The 18,326-nt window shown below is 47.9% G+C and overlaps 1 protein-coding gene across 1 annotated transcript in view; it reads right to left on the bottom strand.

Annotated features, from left to right (window-relative positions):
- SMARCC1 (SWI/SNF related, matrix associated, actin dependent regulator of chromatin subfamily c member 1) overlaps positions 1 to 18,326 on the bottom strand; it is a 64,095-nt gene that overhangs the window by 45,346 nt on the left and 423 nt on the right. The window contains exons 2-7 of the mRNA XM_036430200.2: positions 15,029 to 15,148; positions 9,706 to 9,791; positions 8,982 to 9,063; positions 6,985 to 7,077; positions 5,118 to 5,187; positions 2,353 to 2,422 (exon numbers count right to left, since the gene is read on the bottom strand). Coding sequence (XP_036286093.1) covers positions 2,353 to 2,422; positions 5,118 to 5,187; positions 6,985 to 7,077; positions 8,982 to 9,063; positions 9,706 to 9,791; positions 15,029 to 15,148 — 521 coding nt within the window. The remainder of the gene's footprint in view (positions 1 to 2,352; positions 2,423 to 5,117; positions 5,188 to 6,984; positions 7,078 to 8,981; positions 9,064 to 9,705; positions 9,792 to 15,028; positions 15,149 to 18,326) is intronic.

The raw sequence follows: 18,326 nt of genomic DNA, 5'->3' as shown, positions 1-18,326 counted from the left end.
AATCAATTAGATCCCAAATTCATTCACTAAAAAGACTTTGATCAAAATGTAAAAATATACTTTAGAGAGACTATTAGGATCTAATATCAGAAATTTATCATACTAAAAAATATATATTTTTATTATTGATTTCAGAGAAGAAGGGAAAGGGAGATAGAAACATCAATGATGAGACATGGATTGGCTGCTTCCTACACGCCCCACACTGGGGATCAAGCCCACAACCCAGGCGTGTGCCTCTGGCCAGAATCGAACAGTAACCTCCTGTTCACAGGCTGATGCTATCACACACTTTTGTCTCCACCTCTGACAGGAAAACTCCTCTGTAGGGTCTGTAATAATCTTCACGTTGCTCAACCTCAAGTTCAAGCCTCGTCCACAGGATTTCAACAAGCTCACCACTGTCTCCTCAAAGCGTTTCCTTACTTGGCCTCCAGACAGTGCTACCGAGGCATTCTTCTGGCACCAGCCTCTCCTCAGTCTCTACTGGTTTCTCCTCTTCTCCCAAACCCCATCAGTGCTGGGAGCCCACCCTGTTTTAGTTTTTGAACAACCACCTTCTTATCTCTCCTTCACTTGTTCTCCTGCAGCCCATGGCTTCAAATAGACACGGACGCCTTAAACTAGGGGTGTCGAACTCAATCAGAGAAGGGGCCAAAATCTAAAATCCAGCCTAAATCGCGGGCCGAATGGTTTACTGAACAGTCATAAACTGTCATTGTGATGGAAACGCAGCGGAGTGCAGTGATGACAGCGCGGTGCGGGCCTTGTGTTTGACACGTGCCTTAAACCTTTCATCTGCCTCTTCCGAGTTCTGGACTCAAGAATCCCACTGTCCCCTCACATGTCCTCCTACAGGCCGAGCAAGACTTTCAACCTCACACACTCAAACCTCAATGCAATGCCTCCTGACCCCAACACGTGCTCCGGCCAGTGCTGGCTGACACCGTCCCCGCTCACCCGTCCCGTAAGCAAGCCGTCAGAACGCCCGCCAGCTCAGCTTCAAACCTTGTCCAGAGCCCCCGATCCTCAGCCGTCTGCTGCCCAAAGCCCGAGGCCATGCTCCACATGGCACAGTGGTTCTTGTGAAAACCAGATCAGTCCACGCTGCTCCACGGCTCAAAACTTAACTCAGAACGGAGGTCCCAGTCCTCGCGAGGCTAGTGCTCTCTGCGCACTCAATGCATCTGAGCCGCTGCCTGGGCCCTGGCCACTCTACCCTGCCAGGCAGGGCCCACGCATGCCCTCCGCAGGCTCCCCACCACTCAGCTCAAAGCCTCACTGGTGAGGTCCAATTCACGGAGATGAGTCATTCATTCTCCATGCCTCCACCACTTTGAAATAAGCAGAAAAGAACCTTCCAGATTAAGGCACTGTCAGTGCTACACCCTGGCCAACAGCATACTAAAGGGAACCCAAGTACGGCAACAAGCACTGGCTTCCTGTAGCCTCTGCTCCAGTCCGTCCCACAGCACCGGGACAAGCCAGCGCTCCACACCGCCTGCAGCACCGCCCACTGCACTGCGAATGGCAGGACAGGTCCACACGAGGCGAGGGACCCGCTTCCTGGCAGGGAGTAAACCGCCCAGCTCTGGGAGCGATGGAAGGAAGCATCGGTGACTGTATTCTCTAAGAGGCCTGAGGAGGAGACGTTGCACAGCAGAGCGGGGGCATAAACTCTAGTCAGTCAGTGACCTAACAGACAAGCCTCCAGCAGCCAGCCCATCTGATTCGATCCGTAGGAAATGCCCGCAAAGAGGTGACGTGTCCTCTGTGATGTTTACTTCCAATGCCTGTCCTACACCTGAGTTCCCATCAGTTTTAAAGGGCAGGTTGACTTCCTATAAGAGTTCCTGTAGCCAAAACCGGTTTGGCTCAGTGGATAGAGCGCCGGCCTGCGGACTGAAAGGTCCCCGGTTCGATTCCAGTCAGGGGCATGTGCCTTGGTTGCGGGCACATCCCCGGTGGGGGTGTGCAGGAGGCAGCTGGTCGATGATTCTCTCTCATCAATGTTTCCAACTCTCTATCCCTCTCTCTTCCTCTCTGTAAAAAAATCATTAAAATATATTTTAAAAAATAAATAAAAAGGAAAGAAATGTACTTGCACGTAAAAGAAAGTTCCTCAGAAAAGTGACCCTAAAATGGCCCTACTCGCCAGGAAGGAAATTCCTTCCTGGGAGGAAAGCGATCCGGCCCGGCTCGCAGCACAGGCGCCCTCCGCAGCGCGCACGCCGGTTTGCCCAGCGCCCGCACGGACGTGGGACGCAGCTGGGAGGATGGGGAGAGCAGTGCCCGAACCGCATCGGCCTCGGCTGCTCTTCAGAGGGAAACTGTGCGGCCGGCTGAGCTCACCTGTCCGGGTACGACCCCCAGTGCACCAGCACCTGCTTGTCCTTCCGCATCACGGGGCGCAACCACTCCTCTGAAAGGGAAAGAACACACTCGTCAGCTGGCACGGAAATGAACAGCTATCACTTAGACTTCCTTTTACTCAAGTTTTGGGTTTTCTAAGAAGCTCCCCCAAGCCTTCTCCTCGCTGAATGCTGTCCACCACCATCTTTAAGGGGAAGTTTCCAGCCGCACACTCCAACTTACTCCATCCCAGGCCCAATGACCCCTCCCTCTGACAGAGCACTCTCCGCCCACCCCTCTCCCACCCAGCACCCTCCCCACCTTCCCCTCCCACCCAACACCCCCCCACCCTCCCACCCAGCACCCTCTCCTTCACACACCCAATAAAACAAAGCTCTGCAGCCCAGACTCACGTATCCTCACCCCCTCCCTCACCTCCTTCCGCCCTAAGACATAAAACCCAATTCTGCCATTAGCTTTTCCTCAAACTTCATCATGTATCACCTCACTGCTTCTTCCCATTTTGTACCCCTTCCAGCATCTCATACTCAAATTCTTACTAACATATCTTTTTTTTTAAGATATATTTTTTTGATTTTTCACAGAGAGGAAGGGAGAAGGATAGAGAGCCAGAAACATCGATGAGAGAGAAACATCAATCAGCTGCCTCCTGCACACCCTCTCCTGGGGATTGAGCCCGCAACCAAGGTACATGCCCTGGACCGGAATCGAACGCGGGACCCTCCAGTCCGCAGGCCGAGGCTCCATCCACTGAGCCACTACAGTTTTGGCTAGCACTCATATCTTAAGACCTTTGAAGTGTCAGCACCTTCTGTTCTAAACAGTCATGGATCCTCATAAAAGGCACGCTGCGGTCGACAGGGCTCTCCTGTGCTGTGGCCGCGGTGCGACCTCCTGGTCACTGACAGCACAGCCAGGGGCCCCGCCAGGGCTTTCCTCAGCCACACTTACTGACAGCCACTGTTCTACACTAAGCAAAGTCCACCGTGTGCAGAATCATGTTTCATATTTAAAAAGACCTTCAATATATTACAAATTAAATTTAAATGCTATCTTCTAACGATTATTCCAACTACTAATAATAGCAATACCTAGCAAGCATCAGCAAACTAGTTGGTATTAAAAGGAAGACACCCTCACATGAATGCGAAATTACTAAACAGCTAAGATGTAACAACTGCAGTTCAAACCTTTTGTAAAAGGCACTGTTTCTGACACAGTTCACAATCTAAGCATCCATACCAACCTCGTTAGAGACCCTTTCTGGAGGCACCCAGCCACAGAACCAACATGCACAGCCGCCCAGCACCTCCACCTAGTGGCCACCAGCTGCTACTACCTCAGAGGACAAAAGCTGAGCAGAGCCCCCAGAAGGCCAGTAGGGTTCTCCCTGTGGAAGCACAGCAATCAGAGGGACACAGCCTGTTACAAAGAAAATCACTCTCAGCTACGAAAGCTAATGCTGAAACGGCCTCAGGAACAGCGGAAACGATAGGACTCTTAGAACTAAAGTCTGCGTAAACTTCATTCCTCTGTCGAGGCAACCAAGCAGCCCAGCCCACCCGCCTGTCACTGCCTCCAGTATCTACAACGGAGGAAGGCCCTCCCTCCACGCTGACAGGTCTTCCTCACGTGGCTCAGACGCAGCGCCACGGACCAGGCTAACAGAAGTCTTTTCTAAGAGCCATCGGACACTGCTGGGCATCTTGCTGCAGATTGTATTCATTAACTGTCCTCTTAAAATTACTTATTTCCTTTATTCTCTAGCTTTAGTTTGATGTTACTTTTCTAATTTCTTGAGAAAGATGTGTAGACCACTGACTTTTCAATCTTTCTTCTTCCCCAATATACACATTTAAAGATCTAAATTCCCCTCTGGATAAAGCATCAGCTACACCCTGAAATGTAAATTTTCTTAAACTTTCTTAATTTCATAATTATTCAGACCCAAAGATTTTTCCATTTCCATTGTGATTTATTCTTTCATTTATGGATTACATGGCAAGATGCTTCTTAATTTTCAAGCATCTGAAAACTGTAATCTGGTTATTGACTTGTAGCATCTCTGACTGGGGAGAACAGTGCAGGTAATTAGCGCCTCAAGTCTCATATAATTTGGCTCCTTATGTAGATATTCTATGGGGATGTGTTATGCTTAAGAACAGATCTCCACAAAGGAGAATTATTTCTCAATCTAAATTACTAGAAATTAACTTTGTTAATTGGTAATTCATATTTTGATTCCCAACTTTCCAACCTTTGAAAGAATGGTTAACAGAAATCAGTTGCCATAGCTCTGATGAACTCTGGCTACTGACCAAATCCACTTTCAGAATAGCAGGGCTGAAAGCCAGAGTCGAACCCATTATAAATCCCCAGACTAATATTTCTGAGGGGCCTGTTTACCCGAGACATTCTATCCTGCAATGTCTCTTAATTTTCAGAACACAAGGGACCCAGGAAACATTAAATAAGTTAATACACAGGCATGCCTAGACGTAACACCAAGATGATAATTACCAACAAATAAAAGCCTGATGATTAGAAAGTTGGACGTTACAGAATTAGTTTATTTTTCCCAATTGAAAAATAAATAAAAAATTATAAATTTAAATAATCTATAAAATTTAATGCTGGTGACTCTCTTTCTAAAATAGCTAGTTGTATTATTTAACCCTCTGCTGATATAACTCAGAATCCAGTGAAGCCTGAGCTCATCAGATCACAACCAAAAACTAACTCACCGTCCTCTTGTGAGGAAAGATGAGGGTAAACGTGGTGGGAAGCTTTCGACTTCTCGTCAGTGAATGTGCCCTGAAAAGACAGTGACCAATAATGTAAAAACAAAGCAAGTGTCAGCCAACAACGAGATTCCAGACACGATGGCCATTGTGGGGTGATGGCAGGCCTCCTGACCAATCACATCACACCTGCCTTGGCTGGCCTGGCGTCAGTGCTAGTCAGTCTGGCCGTCCAGAAGATCGTCTGGACAGTCGTTCTGCTGTTTGGTTATCCGGTCAATTTGCATATCACAATTTATTATTATAGATGAGTACCCTTAATTCTTTTTTTAAATGCTCACCCAAAGACATATTTTTATTAATTTTATTTTTTAAATATAGATTTCTATTGATTTCAGAGGAGGGAGAGGGAGAGAGATAGAAGCATCAATGATGAGAATCATGGATCAGCTGCTTCCTGCACACCTCACAATGGGGATTGAGCCTGCAAACCGAGCATGTGCCCTGAATGGGAACTGAACCGTGACCTTCTGGTTCACAGGTTGATGCTCAACCACTGAGTCACGCTGGCTGGCTATTTTATTAATTTGAGGGGGAAGAGGAGGGGGAAGGAGAGGGAGACATATCAGTTGCTTCCCGAATGTGTTCTACCAACAATTAAACCTGCAATCTACAAGTGTCCTAACTGGGACTCAAACCCGCAACCTTTCAGTATGTGGACATAGTTAACAGATGCAATGAGCTAAAGAGGGTGACAGATACACTGTGACCAATCAATGGAGTTGCTAATACACTTTAAATGCTTGAGCAAAGGTTTGATTGAGTATTCAGCCCCATCCTAACCAGTTTGGCTCAGTGGATAGTGGATAGAGCGTTGGTCTGCGGACTGAAGGGTCCCCGGTTCGGAATGGGCACACGCCCAGGCTGTGGGCTTGACCCCCAGTGGGGAGTGTGCAGGAGGCATCTGATCAATGATTCTCTTCACTGACATTTCTCTCACTTCTTCTCTGAAATCAATAAAAATACGTTTTTAAAAAGGGTATTTAATAATGGTCCTAGCATTAGCTTTTAAGGTCTCCCCTCTTGGAGTCTATGAAACCGGATCTGTTACATCCGTCTGAGGTCACCCTAAAACAATCACTAAAGCCAGATTTCTTAGGAACTAGGGCAACTAAGTGTTCAGTATAAACTGAAGGCAAGTTCTAACCAGTTCGGCTCAGTGGATAGAGCATCGGCCTGTGGACTGAAGGGTCCTGGGTTTGATTCCAATCAAGGGCATATGCCAGGATTGTGGGCTTGATCCCCGGTAGGGGGTGTGCAGGAGGCAGCCAATCAATGATTCTCATAAATGATGCTTCTTCTTTCTCTCTTCCTATCTAAAATCAATAAACATATATTTAACAAAAATAAATAACTGTAGGCAAATATATGAGCTTTTCCCAGGATGCTTTGGTAGCAATTAAATGCTACTCTAGAACATAAACATATATTAAATCGTCCCATAATACACCTTAAACTTTCACAATATTACATGTCTATGACATCCCAGTAATGCCAGGAGGAAAGGCTAGGCTCAGCTAAGAACTGGAGGGAGGGAGGAGGAAAGAACATGGTACTGCAAGAACCCGAAAGAGGAAAGCTCTCACTTAGGCAGACAGGAGTAACACCAGAAAGAGGAAAGCTTCCTCTTAAGGCAGACAGGAGTACACACCAGAAAGGGGAAAGCTTCCATTTAAGGCAGACAGGAGTAACACCAGAAAGAGGAGAGCTCTCACTTTCGCAGACAGGAGTAACACACCAGAAGACACTAATGCGGGGACTGGCAAGACCTTTCCTGCCGCCCAGGCTTCTGAGGGGTCGTGTCTATTACCTGATGTCGTTTGATAATATCTTTCAATTTGTTGGCCAACTTCAGGTCAATGTCTGGAATGAGGTAGATGTTGGGTCTGGTCAGACAATTGCTCTGAGAAAGAAAGAACAGATTTTTAAATTCTCTTGGTTTTAAAATAATGTTGTATTATTTATGCATCATCCTAATGGCAAAAGTTGGCACTCGGAGCCAGGCTGCTTGAAATGGGAGCTGTGCTCTGTGTGGAGAGGAACTTTCATGTCCATGGAAACCCAGGTGCTCAGCAGCCTCCCCAGGACATCTCAGGTCCCTGCTCTGCACCACGTACATCTGGACAAAAGATGCTGAGAGTGAGGACCTAGAGAAAGTCATCATCTTCTTCATGAAGGTACCAAAGTGACACACCAATGCTCTAGCCAATTTCACCAACACACCTCGACAGTCTAATACACGTGTCAAACACAAGGCCCTCGGGCCAAATCCGTCCCGCCAGGCCTTGCAATGTGGCCCGCACCGCGCTGTCATCACTGCACTCCGCTGCGTTTCCATCACAATGACAGTTTATGACTGTTCAGTAAACCATTCGGCCTGCGATTTAGGCTGGATTTTAGATTTTGGCCCCTTCTCTGATTGAGTTCGACATCCCTAGTAATATGCTATTTTCACCTACACCTCCTGTTGGCCAGGGGAGGTGTATATTCAATTTGGCTCATCATGTATTGATAAATTACTTAAAATTATTCAAGACTGAGTGTTATAGCTCTTTCCCCTCTATTTCTAATCTTACACACATAATTGATTAAAATATTCCAATTTGCCGAAACCGGTTTGGCTCAGCGGTAGAGCGTCGGTCTGCGGACTGAAAGGTCCCAGGTTTGATTCCGGTCAAGGGCATGTACAATATGTTGGTTGTGGGCACATCCCCGGTAGAGGGTGTGCAGAAGGCAGCTGGTCGATGTTTCTCTCTCATTGACGTTTCTAGCTCTCTCTCTCCCTTCCTCTCTCTAAAAAATCAATAAAATATATTTTAAAAAATATATATATATATTCCTATTTGCCGAAACCAGTTTGGCTCAGAGGATAAGAGCGTCAGCTTGCGGACTGAAGGGTCCTGAGTTCAATTCCAGTCAAGGGCATGTACCTTGGTTGCGGGCACATCCCTGGTAGGGGGCATGCAAAAGGCAGCTGATCGCCAGGACTGGTTTGGCTCAATGGATAGAGCGTAGGCTTGGGGACTGAAGGGTCCCGGGTTCGATTCCGGTCAAGGGCATGTACCTTGGTTGCGGGCATATCCCCAGTAGGGGATGTGCAAGAGGCAGCTGATCGATGACTCTCTCTCATTGATGTTTCTGGCTCTCTATTCCTCTCCCTTCCTCTCTGTACAAAAATCAATAAAATATATATTTTTAAAAATATTCCTATTAACTCCCCAAACCATCACCAAAAGTCAACCAACCAACAAAAAACCCTCAGTTACTCCCCTCGCTAATGGTCTGAGACACCTTCCGGCATTAAGCCACTGATAAGACCCAGCTACCTTTCTGCCACAGGCCCTGCCCCCCAGGAAGGCTATTCAACGGCCACCACAAATACCACTCAAAAAAACACTAGGAAAGAAAATTAAGTGTTCTCTCCAGGTTATAATCTAGTAGGGGAAACAAAACCTATAGTCATGGCACAACCATGAAACAAATCCAAAGAAAATCACTGTATAAATAAATGACTAGTAGAATGAGAGAGTATATCAAATGTAGGAGAGATTCAAGCAATGGGTTTGGTAAAAATCAATAAAAAAATATCATAATTTCACCACAAGTTTAAGGTCAATATTCTATAAATGACAAGTTTTAGTCATATTTTATATCTCTAATCCCCCTAAATCCAAGAGTAACAGAACAGTAGATTTCAGAACATTTTTCTTCCTTTGATTTTTTGGCAACTTAATGAAGATAATCTTAGAACTGGAAGTATTATATATCCCAGGGAAGAAATTGGAATAATTTAACTTTCCCAGTTACCTGCACCAATGTTTTTTCAATATTCATAAACATCTCAACATTACGATCCATTCGGGACGGATTCTGTAGATCAAACCTCCGCCTAAAAAACAAGGTAATGGTTAGCTTGTCTCCCGTCTTCAACAAAAGTGAAAGCTTGGCTGCAGCATTCCATGCAAATGAGGTGGATGGGCTTGGAGATTATGATAAAACCACACGAAATACACAGGGTTTCTCTCAGTCATGTGAAGGAGCATGTGAACACCTAAAAGGTCCAATTTTGACATTAAGATCCACTCCAGCAAAAGGAAGTACCTGTTCCATGAAATATCCTGTTTTCCTTAAACCGAAGAGATTTTACATCAGACAGAAAGTAGTCCCCAGAGCCAGGGGCAGTAATCCTAAAAGCGTCTGTCCACATTCAATCTCTGTGCTCTTTGAGATTGCTGTTGTCGTAAATGTGGAAAAACATCTTTCCCCCTTCCCTTTAAACCCTTTCCCAGTGTCCTCACACTGTGACGCTTTGGTGCTGTCTTCACTGATTCGTAGTCATTTTCATATGGTTAAACCGTTACAAGCTTGAATGCTTCCCCATATTTTTCCTTCAACAATTATTCAATCACTTCGCTCGTGTCCACTTTCATCCCAGGGAGGGGGTAGCCTCGTGCCTGAGAGTGGGGCTGGGGAACCGAACTTCTACAATACATCGCATCAAACATGCGAAGACGCTCAAAGACGTACTTACCAGCCCTGGTCATTCTTATACTTGTAAGCAGCCCCAAGAATGTGACACAAGGCACCTCCAGCTTTGAAATCCATGAAACATTTAGCCTAAAATGATACAAATTATACATGAAAAAAAAAAAGTTCTGAAAAAATTACTTAGGTCTGAATTCTATAAGTAAACTCAAAGATATAAACAACTTCTTAAATACTTTCTGGAAAAAATTGCAATATAAAGAAAAATTTCCAAAATTGCCTAAAAATATTTCTTTTCAAATTCAATTAATGTATTACCCTTAAGTAAACTCTGTAAAATACAAGGTTTACAAAAATACATCAAGTCCAGCCAGAGTGGGTCCGTGGTTGAACACTGACTTATGAACCAGCAGGTCCCAGTGGTTTGATTCCCAGTCAGAGCATATGCCTGGGGTACAGGCTCTACTCCTGTGTGTGTGTGTGTGTGTGTGTGTGTGTGTGGACGGGCAATCAGTATTTCTCATCATTGGTATTTCTATCTCCCTTCCTCTCTAAAATCAATAAAAATATATATTTTGAAAAAGATCCCCAAAGATGTAGCAGAATAAGAAACAAAGAGGGACGCTCAGCATACTTTGAGGATTCTTACAGCCTGCATAAAAAATGGATTTAGCTGAAACCGGTTTGGCTCAATGGATAGAGCTTCGGCTTGGGGACTGAAGGGTCCCGGGTTCGATTCCGGTCAAGGGCATGTACCTTGGTTGCGGGCATATCACCAGTGGGGGGTGTGCAGGAGGCAGCTGATCGATGACTCTCTCTCATTGATGTTTCTGGCTCTCTATCCCTCTCTCTTCCTCTCTGTACAAAATCAATAAAATATATATTTTTAAAAATGGATTTAGGGTTCTGACCCTCAGTATCAGAATCACCCACATAAAAAAATTAATAGGCCAGAGTCAGGGGACAACAAGCTGGAGGCAAACAAGAGACTTCTCAGGGACACCCACTGGGCCCCAACTTACTTCCCAATTCACCCCCCCACCCCCCGTCCACCCTGAAGACGCCCCACTCTAAGTGACACCAGAAATGCTTGCAGGACAAAAGCTCATGTTCTTAAAACATTCTCTGAAGCAGAAGCACCGGTTGTTATGGCAAATTCTGATTAGTATTTAACAAATTAAAGAATAAAGAGACAACAGAGGTCGGGACCGGTGTGGCTCAGTGGATAGAGCATCGGCCTGCTGACTGAGAGGTCCCGGGTTTGATTCCTGTCAAGGGCATGTACCTTGGTTGCAGGCAGCTGATCGATGTTTCTCTCTCATCGATGTTTCTAACTCTCTATCCCTCACCCTTCCTCTCTCTGAAAAATCAATAAAATATATTATAAATAAATAAATAGACAACAGAAGTCCTACCTGGTGTGGCTCAGTGGATAGAAGGGTCCCAGGTTCAATTCCAGTCAAGGCCACAAGTTCAGGTTGCTAGATTCTCAGAAGGGGGAATGCAGGAGGCAGCCTATCGATGATTCTCATCATTGAAATCAATAAAATATTTTTTAAAATATATTTTATTGATTTTTTTTTTTTTTTACAGAGAGGAAGGGAGAGGGATAGACAGTTAGAAACATGGACCAGCTGCCTCCTGCACACCACCCACTGGGGATGTGCCCGCAACCAATGTACATGCCCTTCACCGGAATCGAACCTGGGACTTTTCATCTGCATGCAGACTGATGCTCTATCCATTGAGCCAAACCGGTTTTGGCGAAATCAATAAAATATTTTTTTGGGAAAAAGACAAAGAGGTACCAAAACCTGAGCTTCCCAGAGCGGCGAGAGCCTGCTCATGTGCGGTCTCAGCAGCTGCACCTAGAGCCGGCCAGGCAGCTGCAGCAGCGGCCGCGGCTCCCTGCTGCGGACACACAGCTCCGAGGCGCGGTCCACCTGGGCAGCTCCGCTGGAGCTCCACCTCACCTCCTTCTGGAGGGATAGAGTGGTGCCGTCCCTTTTTGGCCCGCCTGAAATTCTGCTGACAGAACGAAACCTAGAACAGCTAAGTCTGACTACAATACCTAAAAGCGCTTTAAATTTGTGCCAGTGTCACTACTTCTTTCACTTACGAACTAATGACTAGGTAGCGCTGACAAGGAGGGGAGGCCCTGGCCAGGTGGCTAGCTCAGTTGGTTAGAGCGTTGGCCCGATTCGCTAAGATTGTGGGTTCGATGCCCAGTCAGGGCACATACAAGAATCAACCAATGAATGCATAAATAAGTGGAACAACCAATAAATTTCTCTCACCAATTTTAAAAAATATTTTTTTATTGATGTCAGAGAGGAAGAGAGAGAGGTAGAAACATCAATGATGAGAATCATTGACCAGATGCCTCCTGCACACCCCCCACTGGGGATCCAGCCCACAACCCAAGTATGTGCCCTGATCAGCAATTGAACCATGGCCTCCTAGTTCATAAGCTGACGCACAACCATTGAGCCTCGTCAGCTCAATTTTTTTACATTAAAAAAAACAACAGGGGGAGGGTAGATAACCAATTTATAATGTGTGTGCGTGTGTGCTGAGCACATGTGTTAATAATGCCACTCTTTGGCCTGTTCACCAGAAATGACTAGGTCAGAAAATCAATGGGAGGAGTGAATCAAGGAGCAGAAAGTTCCAACAAACCAAAGCACTTCAAGGGAATTCCAGCAGCTTCAGACCCTGAAAACAATTCTGGGGGAACATCACTTCGACTCCAGAATCTTTTTACCTCGCAAGTATGACAACAATCAAATAACCCCCACGTTTACTGTTTATTTTAACTGCTTTTGAGTTTAAAATCGTGCTTTCTAGACATAGTTCCCAATTTCATTAGTAAGAGAAATTATAACAGTTGATCCTTGAACGTGAGTGTTAGGAGCACTGACACACACACCCCCCGTTGAAAATCTGCATGTAATTCTAGACTCGCTGCAAACTTAACGGCCTACTGTTGACCAAAAGCCTTACCAACAACATAAGCAGTCCATTAGCACATATTTAGTATGTCACATGTATTACACACTGTATTCTTACAGTAAAGCAAGCTAGAGGAAGACCAAGCTGTGTGCCTGCACCTTTCACGCTGTGCTAGTGATCTTTTTAAAAAGGCAGAACGCACAATGGTCCTTTTCCAACATGACGAGTATGTCTGTGCTGGGCCTGCCCAGGTCCTGAGCCTGGAGGATTACAGAGCGAGTTTTTACCATTCATGTGCCTGCCTAGGTGACGCTTCCCCCAGTCTCTGTGATCCCCCGTTAGTATCAGACAGCACGCACCACGCTGTTCCACACCGGCCTGATTTAGGTTAGTTACCAAGTTCCGCTGAACTCTCACTCCGGTACTGTTTATTCACGAGAAAGGAAAGCACGGAGGTAAACAGCTGACACGGTTCACTCAAACCTCTTGGCTTTACTGTCTCACAGCCCCTCTCTTACCGCCGCCCCATCCTCCCACGTGGGGAAGGCTGCACGCCCCGGAGGACGAGGACATCTGGCCCGGCACTGAGCCGAGGGTTATTTTTAAACGGGTTTGTGCCCAAAATACTCCTCCCGCCGTGAGTGCGGACAGCTGGGCTGCCCCGCGCCTGCTCGGGAGCCAGTCCTCTGGCTCTCCCCGCAGCGCCAATGTCGAAGGCGCCAGTCACCCTCATCTCTTTGTTCTGCAACGTCTCCCGCTCCTTCCTGTGCTCTCGGACCCCCCCCCCCCCCCGGGGCTGTCACAGCTCCTCGCTGGCATGAGGCAGCAGCCTCAGTGGAAAACCGCTGGGTCAAAGCCTGTCTCAGCAGCCCCCTCAGCCTGGGAGACCGGACGCCCACAGCTGAGGAAGCACCTCTGCTCTCCGCCTGCCGTCCCGTGTCTGCAGGGGGCGGCCACCTGCCGGCACAGCACAGCGGCCCAGCCTGTGCCTGGCTCTAGCCCCTCTGCTGCTGTGCTGTGCTGTGCTCAGCACGCCCTCGGGTGCCACCCGCAGCAGCTGAGCTCCCCGGCAAGCTCAGGCCGACCCGTCCACGCTGGCGTCGCCCCCGAGGCGCCCCCCTCACCTTCAGACTCGGGGCCAAGGCCCTCCCCCGGGAAAGCCTTTCCCCTTGCCTGTGATGCGCACAGCTCACCGAGCTGAGCCCCTGAGGACACACGATGCCTGCATTATCCTGTGAATTCTCACACAACTTGGGACATGATCAAATGTTCAGTATTTGCTGAGCTCAAATCAATGACGAAAGCAGCCTTTTTTAGTAAGTGTTGCTATATAACCAGATAACCACATGGAAAAAGATAAACTAGCCCTGACCAGTTTGGTTCAGTGGATAGAGCGTTGGAATGCGATCTGAAGGATCCCAGGTTCGATTCCGGTCTAGGGCATGTACCTTGGTTGTGAGCACATCCTCAGTAGGGGGTGTGCAGGAGGCAGCTGATAGATGTTTCTCTCTCATCGATGTTTCTAACTCTCTCTCTCTTTCTCTCTGTGAAAAATCAATAAAATATATTAAAATAAACAAAAAATGGAGAGCCTTAGCTGGTTTGGCTCAGTGGAAAGAACGTCGGGTCCCGGGTTCAACCTCAGTGAAGGGCACAGGCCTGCGTTGCAGGCTCAGTTCCCAGTAAGGGACATGCAGGGGGCAGGCAATCAGTGGTTCTCTCTCATCATTGATGTTTCTATCTCTCTCCCTCTCCCTTCTCTGAAATTAAAAATAAAAAGTATAGTTAAAAAAAAAAAAGGGAGACGCAAAATCAATAGATTTTTTTACTACAAAATGTTGAGAGTAAAACCTACAAATTTCAAATGAAAATAAAATAACCCAGTAATTCTTATCAAGCCAAATTATCAGTCAAAATACCAATTGCAAGCGGAAACCGGTTTGGCTATGTGGATAGAATGTCAGCCTGCGGACTGAAAGGTCTCAGGTTCGATTCCGGTCAAGGGCATGTACCTTGGTTGCGGGCACATCCCCAGTAGGGGGTGTGCAAGAGGCAGCTGATCGATGATTCTCTCTCATCGATGTTTCTAACTCTATATCCCTCTCTCTTCCTCTCTGTAAAAAATCAATAAAATATATTTTTTTAAAAATACCAATTGCAAGAGCATAATTATATCCTCACACAAGTGCAAGAGAATTCCACCTACAGATATAAAAGCTCCACTGAACAGTGGTCTAGACACAAGAACTGAATTGGAAGAAGGAAGACCTGGCACAGCAGAAACTACAAGGAAAGGACAACACAGCACAACATCCACAGCCAAGTCTCCATGGTAACCGCCCTGATGTTCCACCAGCAGTAAATGACCCCGAAGATGCCCGTTCAGCAGCCAGCGCCCAGCCGCGGGCGGCACTCACCGGGAGCTTGGTGAAGGCCGGGTTGGCGACGTGCTTCCCGAAGGCGTCCTCCTGGAACTGCAGGAGCTGCACCACCAGCCCCGCCAGCGTCTTATTGGTGGGCGCATCCGCGTGGACGTACTGCAAGGCAGAGACCGGGCTCAAAGCCTGGGCCGACCAGCGACCGGTGGTTTAATTTCCAGTCGAGGGTGCTCAATCCCCGCCTGGGCCAGGGCGCATGCGGGAGGCAACCCTGCCTCTCTCACACCGATTGGCCAAACTTTGGAGAAACTTTCCAGGAAACCTAACGGCTTACAGATATACTTCACCTCCAACCTATCTGGTTGAATCAATGGGAGATCAGTAAAATGTTATAACCTGAAAGCCACCCAGAAACTATGGACAGAAACAGCTCATCTTCATCCAAGTTAGGATGAAGGACGCGCCAATACCACAAAGGCAGCTCAGGGAGGGAGGGAGGGAGGCCCCCTCCCCCCCATGGCTTCCTCTGCTGGAGAGTGGTCGCCTCCTGTGGACTTCCTCCTGGGGACTCCCTGGGCCGGATGCAGCTCATTCCAGGTTAAAAAGAATTCTCTCTCGTCTGCAACTGGAGACTGAATTCGAAGCCTAGCATCTGACCGGACCGGGAACGGAACGGAACCGAACCTTGTGGTGCACAGGACGACAGCCAACCAGCCAGGGCTGCAAACACCCATCGACCCTCGTCAGCACTCACTGGTGCTGACCTTGTTTTTATTGCTGGGCATTAATTGCTGTCACTACTGGAAAAGTTTTAAAATGGGTCTGAAGTCTATACAAAGACCCTTACAAAAATATAATTAAAGCACCTGTTATACCTTAAAAAAAAAGGGGGGACGACACTAAACGACGACTCTCTCTCGTGTTGCTAAGCCAAACTTACCTCGAAGCCTAAGTGAACAGGTTGCTATACTCATGTCCCCTCACTGAACAAGCATTTACCAGCACCGAAGGGCATTTAGGAAATGAGAACAAGGCCGAGTTCTCTTTCACGCCATCACGGGTTTTACAGGCAGGTGTCTATGTTCATCTTTCCCACAAATTGTGATTTCCTCAGAGAGAGGGTGTAGGCCCCCAACCCCCCAAAAAAGGACTAGAAAACAAGAGGGCGGGACTCACTGAATCCCACATCTGCCACCCTAACTGTAATCTTAGAGAAACTACTTAGATCTGGAGCTGTGGGCTCTCACTTGTGAAACGAAGCAAGCAATGCCGATCCTCCAGGCCAGCTGTGAGGACTTAGGGGAGCTATGTTTCAGGTGCCTGGATGCGCAGATGCTCAGCTGTTCACTGGCTGCATGGGAAGGCCCGTCAATAAAAAGGAGACTACCCATGGCGGGTAAGGACACATATGTCATACCTCAATCAATCAATCAATCAATCAATAAATGGTCATGTGTACTCCATACAGGTGCTGAGACCTGTTTCGACCTGAAAATGCAGTTCAAATGCAATAGAAAAGTCTGTTGTTAGAACCATCAATGTGTCCAAGTAAAGACATAGTGTGTACAGAACAAGCGAAGACCTGGTCAATGCTTTCACCACTCCAACATCGCTCTCAGAAGCTGACAGGATTGAGGCTGTCGGTTCAGTTGTGAACTTGAGGAGGCCCAATAGATATGCTCTGGCTTTAAGAAACCCGAGAAACCAAACCCAATTCTGACTGTGTCTTTAAGACTCAGGGAAACCGTGCCAGCTTTAACCACTGGCCTCAACACTCTGGTACAAACCCTTCCCTCAGCCTCACCCAATCAAATCTCTGAAGGATTATCCAAACCTAAGCTACTCTCTTAAAATTGGAATCAAACAGATGCTCAGAGTTTGAAAAGGTAGAAATTATTATTGTTATTTCCCTTTCTTTTCCCCTTCCCTGATATTTTATTTGAACAATCCTATGGGAATCACAAATTACCTTAGGAATATTACTCAAGTCTTTTTATTTGTTAAAGCTACATCGACAAAGTAATGCATTATATGTCAATTATATCTCAGTAAAATGGGGGTGGGGGAGAATCTAGGGAGAAAAAAAATTAAGGAACACTGTATTTAAGACCAAAGCACTGGCTGCAGGGCACATGATTAAATAAAAAATTTAATAATATATATCCAATCCCCTTAGCCACTTCCAGAAACTCTAGTGCCTCCACAAAAAGTGGCCAATTTATCATTACACAAGAGAGAGCAATATTCTTACCTACTTACACGTAGATTAAAAAAAAAAAAAATTGGGGGGGGGGCAGTGGTAAAATAGGTAATAATTTAATTTAAAAATTAATTAGAAAAATTTACAATCCCAAATGTGACTCCAAAATTCCAGAAAAAAACAAAAAAACTGAAGCATCTAAAAACATTCGGTAAGTAATAACACACATGTAGTCTGTCACTTCCTAAACGTCACCTAAGAGACTGTCCTTCTGGAAGCACCCGTGTGATCGCCAAAGCACACCCGGGTCCCTGCCCTGCCCCCCCAAAACACATTCCAACCCGGACAGCCTCAGTGCGCTGTGCACCCCAAGCGAACACAGGGTGCCCCCAAACGTGCACACAGGTGGGTGTTTGTTAACCACACGCTGAAAGGCCTGTTACCATTCAGCTCACTTCCCCCGAGGGAGCTGTCAGCTGTGCGTGGTGTTTTCGGGGGCGCCCTGTCGAGGCCTGGTCTGCCCGTCTCCACTCCGCAGTTACTGACCGAGCGGCCCCGGAGGGCGGGCGGCGGGGGGCAGGGTCACTCCGCACCGCGCGGGCCGGGGAGGGCAGGGGGAGAGGAGCCCGGAAAGCTGGGGCAGACGGCGTGTGTCTGGCCGGCTGCTCCCTCACCCCTTCCGAGGGCGGCACCCAACACCCACCCGCGGAGACGCGAACCCACCCCGGTGAGGCCCCGGGCGCTCAGTCGCTCCTCTCAACGCCCGACTCCGGCCCCGCGGCCAGAGGCGGCGACCGAGCACAGGGCAGCTCACTGACCGCGGGCGCGGGGGGCCTCCCCGCGGCGGGGTCCCTCCGGGAGGCCCCGCTGGGCAGCAGCGGGTGTGGGTGCACCCGGGCCCGGCGCCCCGAGCCCCGAGGGCCCCGCCCCGCGGGGGCCTCTGCCGCGGCGTCCGCCTTCCGAGCGCGGCGGGCGCGGGCTCCCCGGCAACAGGTAGGAGGCCGCGGCTCCGGGCAAAAAGCAGCCGCTCTCCTCAGCGTTCGCGCCACCGTCGTTCCCGCCTCAGGCGGCCCCGGAGCCCGGAGCCCAGGAGTCCCGCGGGCGGGACGCGCGGCGGAGGCCGCCCGGGGGCGTGGC

Source organism: Pipistrellus kuhlii, unplaced genomic scaffold (genome assembly GCF_014108245.1).
Source record: "Pipistrellus kuhlii isolate mPipKuh1 unplaced genomic scaffold, mPipKuh1.p scaffold_m20_p_103, whole genome shotgun sequence".
NCBI lineage: Eukaryota > Metazoa > Chordata > Mammalia > Chiroptera > Vespertilionidae > Pipistrellus > Pipistrellus kuhlii.
Note: the sequence above shows the minus strand (reverse complement) of the source record. Positions and strands in the feature narration are given on the sequence as shown.